General features: G+C 41.1%; 1 protein-coding gene across 1 annotated transcript in view; it reads right to left on the reverse strand.

Moving 5' to 3' along the window:
• The window catches only part of KLKB1 (kallikrein B1), a 32,056-nt gene extending 25,398 nt beyond the window's left edge, over positions 1–6,658 (reverse strand). Inside the window, exons 1-3 of the mRNA XM_039241215.1 lie at positions 6,601–6,658; positions 5,925–5,983; positions 1,463–1,625 (exon numbers count right to left, since the gene is read on the reverse strand). Coding sequence (XP_039097146.1) covers positions 1,463–1,625; positions 5,925–5,982 — 221 coding nt within the window. The 5' untranslated portion in view covers position 5,983; positions 6,601–6,658. The remainder of the gene's footprint in view (positions 1–1,462; positions 1,626–5,924; positions 5,984–6,600) is intronic.
• Between the last annotated feature and the right edge of the window lie 5,015 nt (positions 6,659–11,673).

Consider the following 11,673-nt stretch of genomic DNA (forward strand, 5'->3'; position numbering starts at 1 on the left):
ATTTTAGCCACTCTGACTGGCGTGAGGTGGTATCTCAGTGTGGTTTTGATGTGTATTTCCCTGATGAGGAGGGATGCTGAGCATCATTTCATGTGTCTGTTGGCCGTCTGGATGTCCTGTTTGGAGAAGTGTCTGTTCATATCTTCTGCCCATTTCTTCACTGGGTTGTTTGTTTTTCGGGTGTGGAGTTTGGTGAGTTCCTTATAGATTCTGGATATTAACCCTTTATCTGATATGTCGTTTGCAACTATCTTTTCCCATTCCGTTGGTTGCCTATTAGTTTTGTGGGTTGTTTCCTTTGCTGTGCAGAAGCTTCATTTTCCCATGTTTCTAAACTTTTGGGAGATTACGTTCTCACCTGGTGATTGTTTTAAGTCAAGAAATTAAGTCAGTCATGAGAGATGAATCTATAGAGGGTGTTCATCTTGCTTATGAACCCCTTATAGTTCACACTAACGGAGTACTTCTTTCTATCTTTGATGTCAATCTTACTGGTAACATTTCACAAGGATTCTAGAACCTAACTCAACTTTTTATTTAAAAAGCAGATGCCTCTCACATACAGTCTGGGTTTTCTGCACACGTTTAACATGTAGAATCAGGGAATGATTATCTAGTTTCTAGATTTGAAATTCAAATGGAGTTAAGATAAAAGAAAAGACTATGGAAATGGAACAACTCAGAAAAGTTCATTCTGTATTTTGGTCAAAATGAAAGAAAATGATGATGAAACCATGGCTGTAAGCAGTGAACTTTATGACCAAGTAAGATTTTTAGTGACTACTTTTCCAGTGCTCTTACTTTTCCAAAATGACAGTTAGTAATATATATTTGCAGGTATGTACATGTCCCTTCCCCAACACACATACTATATGTACCACAGGTGCCCAAACTCATTCACCACGGGCCCCTTCAGACCACACTCTTCCCGAGCTCACAAGCTCTGGATCTAACTCAACTTTATTCTCAACAAAATGTTTGCCTTCTGTTAGATTTTCTTAGGACTGTATTATCCACCAGTACTATTACGAGTTAGACAATAAGACTGTTTCCTTGTTCAGGTGGAATATTCACCTGTTTTTAGACCCTTCCTTGAGACGATTGCTTAACCCAGTGGTTTTCAAGCATTTTCCTTGAGGCCTTGGGTAGACACTGCCTAGTTTCTACTACTTCCGGTGAAAGCAGCAATCGTTCTAACATATGTATTTCCAGCCCCAAGGCACTCTGGTCTAGCAGGCTGAACGGTTTGGGTCTAAGGCTGTGGCCTAAGACTCTGCTAATGTAAGAACCACTCCAGATGATTCCAACAAAGCTGGCCCTCAGACCCCATTAGAGAAACATAACCCTGTTGAGATGGCAACACCTTTTTGCACACCCCTGGTTCTAGTTTGAAAAATGGATGGCTTTTACCATTTTTTCTGTGTCATTGGTGGAAATACCAAAACGAAATACCAGCTTTTACCTTTTGTCTGTGTCATTGGTGGAACTTTCAGGAAGGAAGCTGAAGAGCAAACACCTAGGATGGAACGTGCACATCATCCGACAGTGCTCGGCATTGGGGGTGTACATGGCGGTTAGGTCCCCACCTTTGAAGAAGGTATTTGTATATAGTTGAGTCAGGCATCCTGTGATATAATCATCAGAAAGAGACATTAATTTGGAATGAATGCAAATAATTATTTTGATAGAAACACATCTGTGCTGTGAACCTTACTTCCTCCACTAAACATTCAAAGAGCTTTACCACAGGACTTTAAGTAGAGAGGTGGAATGGGACATATTAAGGTGACTGCTCGAATAAGGTGTCATGTTATATACAGTTATTCAATGGGGATTTCCATATCAAAAGCTTGGGTGATTTTTATTAAATCAAACAATTTGCACATAAATTATCTCCAAGGAAGTACAATGCTAGCTTGGTTTCTCCCTGTTGCCTAACATGCTATGAAAATACCATGCCTTAGAAATAGCAGACTTCCAGTTATGGAAGGAATAATTCATGGGAATAAAAGGCATAGCATAGAGTGTACAGTCACTGGAATTGTAATAGCATTTTACGTATGGTGACAGACGGTAGCTACACTGGTGGTGAGGACAGCATAACTAGAGAGAAGCTGAATCACTATGCTGTGCATCTGAAACTAATGTAACGTTATGTGTCAACTATAATCAAATACAAAAGTTAAAAAAAACAAACCACAACAATGTATGATCTCTTTTTCAAAACCCTCTCATAACAAAGGTTCCTCACAACAGCTCTGTAAGGGAAGTTAGGGACAGACTTCATTATATGCCTATGACTTTTTTTTTTTTTTTTCTAAAGTAACTGAGTCTCAGAACGGTACAGACTTGCCCAAGATTTGCATAGCTAATGAACGTCCTGGAAGGGAAACCTAGCTCTTCTCACTGCCGACCCTGTTCCTTTTCCCAGCGTGCAATGTTAAATGTTGTTCCCCATCTCAGTTTAAGCAAACTACGAGTTATTGGGTAGTTATTGGGATCATACAGAGGACACATTTATTTGCTTGGTTTCTACAAGCAAATGCAAATGCATGCGTATGCTAAATTGAAAATCCATTTTGAACTATTTGCTGTTTGGAATTGCTTGCAGTTCTGAAGGACCCTGCATCTCACATATCATCAGAGTATTAAGTGTTTACCTTTACTGATCTACTGTTTCATATATTAAAAGTAAACCTTTAATGTATGAATTTGGGTTTACCTTGAAAGACCCACTTTATTTTTTTAAATGTTTATTTTTGAGAGAAAGGGAAAACAGAGACAGAGCATGAATGGGGGAGGGGCAGAGAGAGAGGGAGACACAGAATCCAAAGCAGGCTCCAGGCTCTGAGCTGTCAGCACAGAGCCTGATGCGGGGCTCAAATTCACGGATCATGAAATCATGACCTGAGCCAAAGTCGTAAGCTTAAACAACTGAGCCACCCAGGTGCCCCCCCCACCTCTTTTTTAGTGTTTATTTATTTCTGATGAAAGAAAGACCCACTTTAAAGTCAGCTTACTAAGCTTTTGCAGCTCAGATAGCACAGTTGTTGCCAGTCAACAGTCCGCTAAGCACAAGACATTCCAATGATAACTTTGTCCATCCTCTGGGACATCCGTTTCCGTATTGCCCTTCAGGGAATGGGCGGCTTAGACACACTGAAGATTAAAACATACTCTACACTATCTCAACCCTCTGGGGATTCTGGTCCTGGGCTCCGTTATGATGATCTAAGCCAGCAAGACCGCTTCTGGCTTCTCCTCCTCTCAGAGGTGTGGCTAAGATGAATAACCCTTGGGTAAGGTTTATATTTAGAAAAAGCAGACGTCTCTTCAGGTGGAAGCTTATGGGAACACAAGTTGCCAACTGTACAGGCCTAGATTTCGTATACACACAAAACACTGAGTAGCTGCTCCAGTGACAACGTTACCTGCAAAGTGACCTGTGTTTTAGACATCTGGTGCATTTGGCTGAGCTGCAGTTACCAAGCAGTCTTCTTCCCCCATCCCGGGGTACAAACATGAGTACAAGCAGTGGCCCGTGCTAGCCTGAGGGTTCCCATTCCGCCACAGGACTCGGTTAACGGAAAGGTGCAATTGGTTTAAAACAAAACAACACTGGAGCGGCCTGGGAGAAAAGTTCTAACAGGTGTTCTTGCTTATCCTCAAACATTGGCAAAGATGATGATGGTGATGATAATGATGGTAGACTTGTTTGTCCTGCGTTTTAGAGTTTTAAAGCAGTTACATAAGTTATCCCATAACACAAAATATGTCACACTGTCTTCTGTGTCCATGGATTTTGGGCAGGTTATTTGGTCTTGTTAAAAAAAAAAATGCATCATCAACAAGAAGAAAAATAGCCTACTTTTTAAAAATTGGGCAGAGGAAATGAGAAGGTAATTTACAAAATAAACGTAAGCAAATAGTATATGAGAAATGTACAAATCATAAATATAGGCAAGTTAAAACAACTGATGCCATTTTACTCACCAGATTAACAAGAATTTTTAATTGTCTAAGTTCCCAGTGCTGATGTGCTGATTTTGGCTGCCAGCGATAAAAGTCCTAGTTCAGTGTGACTTAGTATAAATTAAATGTTTTGGTTCAGAAGCCGAGTCCATGGCAGATTTGGCTTTAGGAATAACCGGACAGCGTACTTGGCTGATCCGATCCCATCAAGATACAATTCGTTTTCATACATTTGCTCTGTTCCGTGGTGCTGCTGTTGTTCTTAAGCTCCACGTAGTGACAAGGTGGTGCCAGAAGCTCAGGCCTTTGTACTCTCCAATAGTTTAAGTCCAGTTGGAAATAATAATAAGAGGAAGACTCTTATTTCTAGAACTGTAAGCAAAGGTCTTATTCTAGGGCTTTGGCTCTCATGAGGTCACAGAAGCCAGCAGGGATGTGTATCCCTACTTTCTGGTCCAGGCCTGCCTGGGTCACAAGTACATAGACACAAACTTGGAGGCAGCAGTTTCCCAGAAACACATTAGGATACTGTTTCCAGAAAGGTGAATATATGTTCAGCCACAAAACAATGGGTCACTCCTGGAGTTGACCTAACTGGGGAATATGATTACTCTTATCTGCTGGTGGAGAGGGTTAACCGGAGAGTCATTCTTGTGAAAGATAATTCCACTATGTATATCACACAGCCTTCCAAAATATTCATACCCTTGTATCTAACATTTTTTATTTCCAAAATTCTATTCCACAGAAATAACTGAAGGTGTATAAGAATGTGCATACAAACATACCATGAATAGGGAAGACTACTAAGCACCAAAAAATGTCATATATACAAAAAGCTATAAATGGGAAAGGTGAATTATAAAAAAGTATCTATAATTAATAACATCTTGGCTAAATGTGTAAATAGACCTGTGTGGAAAAATACCCGAAAGACTAAAAAAGATTTTTAACAGTAGTCATTTCTGTATTGTAGGACTTCAGACAATGAGTGGTTCCTCATTTGCTGCTTACCTGAACCTCTGATTTTCTTAGAATGATCATTTTTTTGCCAAAATGATAAAATTGAAGTGGCCATGGTCCATAGCATCTCTGGCTTCTACTCCTCAGTATTCAGTGGATTTGTAAATGGTAATGATCATGACTAAGAGCAATTAGACATGGGAATGGATTTCCATTGGTGGGGGGGGGGGGGGTCAGCTTCTTCCTGAAGAAATTTCATCTCTTTACAAATGTAACCCTTACCCAAGAGGTATTTATCTTAGCCATACATCTGGTGGGGGCGGGGGGGAGAGTAAATAATCAGTGAGGTGTGGTCTTTTTAGTCAAGAATCTATCCATAAAGGTGGCTCAGAGAAAATGCCATTCTATAACGATTAATGGCAAACACTGTCCAAATCATCTTTATTCCGTGAAAACTTAATGGAATGGATAGAAAGAGAAGTAAATTCAAAATCTGGTACTGAAACCGGAACGACTCAAAGGGATGAGTTACTAACTTAAACCAAATGCTTTCATTTCTGAAGTAGTTTCCTAGTGGCCTAAAAGAGTAAAAATATGCACCAGGTACTTATTACAATACTTAGGTTGGACCCAGACACTATAAAAGTTCTACACTGAATATTCAGGTAAAGCTGATTTTTAAACTATGTTGATAATAAGAATAGAGTGGTTAAGTCCTGCTTTGTAGAGAGTCATTTACAAACAGAAGTTTCTGTTAACACATGCCCGCAGACGTTCTCACTTCTGGGCTCCCCATCCCACGTGTATCCAGGGCAATACATGTGAGAAGCAGCAGTTGCCTCTGAATATTAAAAGGATTTACGTCCTGACTTTCGGGGTCTGCCTCCTTCCTGAAGCCATATGCTCAGTGGCTTTCTCTGGGGCTGACCTGTCTTTTTAACTACTCCTCTCCCACACATGACCTTAGGTCTTAAAGATGATCCACTCACCACAGGAAACGGTAGCAAACAAGCAAGTGAAATAAGCCGCTTGCCTGAATGAAATCATCCTAAAAGAGAAAGCAACACATGCATAATCCTACTGGTCACAGATCATAGTTAACACAAAGCCTAATTTACGGCGGTGTAGATTTTCTTCTAAATGTCTGCATTGCAAATCTAAGCACTTAATGACTAGTACAGGGAACAAGAGCTTCCTGTATATTTAATGCGGAAGACTTGGCACAATACTCCATAGAGACCTCTAGACTACAACTGTGTTTGTCCCTCACTTGTCACCTCTGTGGTTGACAATTATGGAAAGGGAGCTGGTAGAGGGGAGTTAAACAGTGGGGAAACCTCGTGATTTGAGCAAAAGGAAAATTATTGTAAATAATGGCAATAATGTCGGTCCAGATTCCCTATGTAAAGAAAAGCACTCAACATCTTCAAGGTCGTTTAAAATTTTAAAGCCGTCAATATTCTCTTTGCTTTTAAAATGTCTTGACACTCAAAGATTTCATATATGTGAACATCAGTTCCTTCTACATTCTCTAAATACACCGGAAATTAGAACATATACTGATAGCTTCTTCTCAAAGTAGAACTATGCTTATACGCTTAATTAAAACACACACACACACACACACATAATTTGGAAGCAATCAGAATAATAGAAATTCTCTACCTGAAAGCAAAATTGCTTCCGTGGATCTGGAGCTGAGGGTGTCTCTCGGCACTTAAAAATGGACGGTCCTCAAGGCTTCCTAAATGGGGCACTGCAGGCAGTATTTGCTTGGCTCCAATATTGACTTTGGTTTGTGGCCAACAGTCCCAACTTTTTGTCCTGTCAACATATTCTATGAATGTCTAATTCCTGTGTTCAGCTATTTAATATATTAACTGTTTCATGTTAGGGCCACTCTATGCATGCGAAGGTTTCCATTTTCAGAAATGTTCATAACATCCCCAGTTATTTGGAGTCATGCAGCTTAAATCTCATCTAACTGAACTTTTTCCATCACAATTACCTAGATGACAACTGGCTAAAGGCTGGGTCTGGATAACTTCTTCTGGGAGGATCTTTTGACAAATGCTCTCCATGCTTTTCCATACTCTAGTCAAAGAAGCATGTAAAGTAACACTGAAGCTTTAAGTATGGAAGGGAATTAGTAGAAGGGATTGGTCCTTCTACCAAATTCAGGAAATGAGATATAGCAGGAGCTGACAAACCACGGTTCACAGACCAAATCTGGCTCAGTTCCTGTTTTTTTTTTTTTTTTTAATGTTTATTTATTTTTGAGAGAGAGACAGAGCATGAGTTGGGGAGGGGCAGAAAGAGGGAGACACAGAATCTGAAGCAAGCTCCAGGCTTTGAGCTGTCAGGACAGAGCCTGATTGGGGGGCTCGAACTCATGAACCACCAGATCATGACCTGAGCCCAAGTCTGTTTAAATGACTGAGCCCCCAGGCGCCCCCCAGTGCCCGTTTATAAAAATAAAGTTTTATTTTAACACAGCCACACCCATTCATTCATATATTGCCTATGCTTGCTTTTACCCTACAACTATAGGGTTAAGTAGTTGTGACAAAAAGTATGGCCTGCAAACAAAAAAAGATCTACTATCTGGTTCTTTTCAGATAAAACAAGCTGAAACCTGTTATACAGCACTCCTGGCAGAGTTTAGACTTCCCTGTCAGGATGCCTCATCTGGAAAACACACACACACACACACACACACACACACACACACACACACACAGGTTTTCCCAGACGTCTGCTCCTGTTCGGGGAGTTCTAGTTTATTTTTAATAAAAATTCTCCTATATACTGAGATATACCTCTTTGCAACTTCTACCCTTCAGTCTTAGATTTACCTACTACATCCACATAAAATAATTTATTCTCTTTTTTTGTGTGTGCTTTTTAAACTGCCTAAAGGGCCTAATCACTTGCCCACTAAATCTCCTTTGTTTTCTAACTCTCAAAGTTACAGTACATCATTTCGGTTAGTAAATTAGATTTTTAGGGAGTTGATCCTCATATAAATATTTTATGCATGTTACTGCAATGCAGAGCCGTGTTTATTAAAAATGTAGCATCATGTTGCTGGTAAAATATTTTCTGGCTGTAATGAAGTCGCATATTTCAAATATGCATGCTGTGCTTGCTGCCTTGTACATTCAGGGTATCAACTAGTCTACCAGCAATCAGCAAAAAGGAATCCTTAGCCCTGTGCAGTATAAAAGAATTTAAACTGGGGATCTCATCTGTTACCAGCCTCAGCAGAAAAATGATGAGAGCAGCAAATCCACCTTTGCCTCCAAAGCATAGCAGAAACTCTCAGAGGTGGTTTTCCTAAAAGGTGAGATTACAGATTTTAAACTACTCACATACACTTCTGGGTTCCATTTTAATTTCTCTTAGAGCAAAACGTTAAGTTATATTCTAGCAATGCAATAACTAAAACTTTCTTTTTAGAAGAACCGAGTGAGAAATAAGTTGAAAAGAGGCAGGGGTAGGCAGAATTCTAAAATGTCCCCCAAGATCTCCCCAGCTAGCCCCGGGGACCGTATGTATGATGAGGTGGCCTTTCGGTGCATGATGATGCTGTGCCACGTGACAGAAGTGGTTTGGCAGGTGTAATTAGGACTACTGAACAGTTGATTTTGAGCTCATCAAAATGGAGACTATGTGGGGGCCTAATCCCATCACAGAGGCCCTTTAAAAGCAGAGGTGGCTTCTGCTGCTAGCCCAAGGAGTAGGCAGACATCATGTGTGAGAGGGACTTCGCTGGCTTTGACACAGATGGTGCCCATGGCAAGGACCCCAGAGGGGCCTCTAATACTTCCAACAAAGGAGTAATGAGCTTCATAGAGGATTCTTCCCACAACGCCCACACCTTGAATGAGGGCTTGTGAGACACGAAAGAGGGAGACCGGCTAAGCCCACCTACCGAGCCACAGAACATGGAAGGATAAATTAGGGTTGTTTTAAACTGCTAAGATTGCAGTCAGCTGTTACCCGGCAAAAGGACACTAATGTAGAAGGTTTATTTATCTGAAGTGAAAGTGGCTTGGAGAGAGGGGGGTTGGAGCTGGACCCAGCGAGGGGAAAGGATTGGAGAAGAGTCCCTAGTGGAGCACACGGTGGGGGTGAGAGGCTGGGCTGGAGACCGGGTGGTGGGTGTTCTGCCCTGGGAGCGTTCAGAGAACGTGTATTTTGTTTTTTTGTTTGTTTGTTTTTGAAAAAATTTTTAATGTTGATTTATCTTTAAGAGAGAAAGAGAGCATGAGCAAGGATGGAGCAGAGACACTTAACTGACTGAGTCACCCAGGTGTTCCCTTCTTTCTTTTTTAAAGAGAAAAGCCTTGATTTTCTCATGAAGCTGTTGTGTGGCCAGGAAAGAGGCAGATGAACAAAAGCTACGTTGTGCGGCTCATTAAGAATCTCAGTTCACTAAGAAAGGTCTTGGGAGGTGCCCCTTGGATGCCTGAGAGATTTCTGCCGTCTGTCTAGCTGTGGCATTAAATGTCCCTGAGAAGGGACAGACTTGAGGCTCTGCTCTTCCCGGTACACCTCAGTGAGAACTATGGTATTTTACATATAAAACAACAGTATTATAAATACATAGTAAGTAAAATATATAGGAACAGAATAAATCACAAAAGTAAATAACTTAACAAACACTGTGACTGCCCTTGTGGTGAGGCTTCGGCTGGAAGGGGAGGGTAATCTGCTCTTTGTAAGGAATCAGGAAGAGGAAAGGGGTCAGTAGAAAACAGGAGAGGCCATCCGTAAGCATCTCATTTAAGGAGGGATCTTCTATCCCTCCTGTGTCTTTACTACACTTTCTTTTTCTTCATAGCACCTACCACTAGCTGACATTGTGCTACCTATTTGCTTATTTTCATGTTGTGTTTCCGCCACACACTAGCCCTCACCTTGCTGTTAGTCTTGGGTCTCTGTCCCCAGAGGCCTGAGAGTACTTGGCAGTCAACTCTTGAAGGAGAGAGTGAAATGATGAATAAATAAGAACTTAAATGTTCTTCAAAGAAGGAAAAAAGAAAGGGAGGGGGAGAAGGAGGAAGAGAAAGGAAAGACGGAAGGGAGGAAAGGAAAAAGAAGGCAGGGAGAAAGGAAGAAAGAGAGGAAGGAAGAGAAAGAAAGAGAGAGGGGGTAGGAAGAGAATAAAAAAGAAAAAGAAAAAGAAAGAAAGGAGAGAAAAAAACCCGATTGAGGATGGGATGGTCCTTCTACCCACAGTTGTGGACCATCTAAGTCACATATGAGAGTCACCGTTACTCTTAGAAGATGAGCTGCTGGTCATGGGTAACACTGACAACTATTGGACGAATAGCCAGACTGGCTCGAATTCTGTTACTGTCCTCTGTGGGGAGCAGGTGTCCCCTTGGGGATCTGTCCAATTGCTCAGTAGGAGACACTGCCATCCTTGGCTTTCATAAACAGCTTTGTTTCTGGTGGTGACGGATCAACATTGAATACAACACAGAGCATTACTGATGGAGTAGCAATTAATCATGAAGGTGCAGGAGGTTGAAAGCCCTGAAGCACAATCACAAGCTTATGAAGCTGTGGCCATAGGAAAAAAATTAATTGTGCCTGAGCAGATTAAAAGTTTTAATTCACTCTATTTCTATAAGAATAAAACTTCAAACTTGAGCAAAAAAAAGAGACCGAGTACAATATGGTAGGGGCGCCTGGGTGCCTCAGTCGGTTAAGCGTCTGACTTCGGCTCAGGTCATGATCTCATGGTTCGTGAGTTCGAGCCCTGCATCAGGCTCTGTGTCTACAGCTCAGAGCCTGGAGCTGCTTCACATTCTGTGTCTCTCATTCTCTACCCCTCCCCCCACTCATGTTCTGTCTTTCAAAAATGAATAAACGTTAAAAGAATGTTTTTTAAGAGTACAAGACGGTAAAAGAGAGTTAGGCCTGCATCCTGGGAGGGTGCAGGGACCGTTTCTGTGCCGGCATACCCTTCACCATTCAACTAAAACATATATTTTTAAACTATGCATAGTATTTAAAAGTAAAGCACTCTAGAAATAAGATAATGATAACTAAAACAGTAATGACTTTTCTTTTGAGGAAAAGGCTATCATACATTTTTTTAAATATAAAAACAGGAGTTTGAGCCCGGCCTTTTTCCCCAAGAAACCTACATTGACTAATACCAGGAAAGATAGGACGGAGTTCACATACCGCAACAATAAGAAAATGCTGGGTAAGAGGAGACAGGAATTTATGGGAAGGAAAAAGAGCGAGCCGAGAAGTTATCTCCTAGGATCACCAAAGCAGGGGTAGAACAGCTACAGGCTGGGAGTTCATTTAGAAACTGAATTCAGTGCAAAAGGCCCAAAGAAATAACCCATTTGTTGAGTTTCTGGACAAGAAGTGGAGGAGAGAAAACACAGTCCTTTCGTAATAATCACAGATGAGAGATTTGTCCCTGGGATTTGGAACACAGCTAGCCAGAAGGAAAACTGGGGTGAATCTGGTTTAACTAAAGCAAGAAAAAAATGACAAATGAGTCTGGGGAATGCATCAGGATGGAGCTAAGAAACTAGACTCTTGTGTTAGGCTAATTCCAATTTATTCTGACCCCGGGACTTTTAACTTTCCTACTATCTAGAAACAACGGGGGCCTCTGCATTTCCTCAAATGCTGTTGCATTGTTCATTTCACACACAAATATCAAATCATTGTGTTATGCAAGTGCAACTAAGATAATGTCAATTA

This window comes from Hyaena hyaena, unplaced genomic scaffold, assembly GCF_003009895.1.
Source record: "Hyaena hyaena isolate Hyena2069 unplaced genomic scaffold, ASM300989v1 scaffold_190, whole genome shotgun sequence".
NCBI lineage: Eukaryota > Metazoa > Chordata > Mammalia > Carnivora > Hyaenidae > Hyaena > Hyaena hyaena.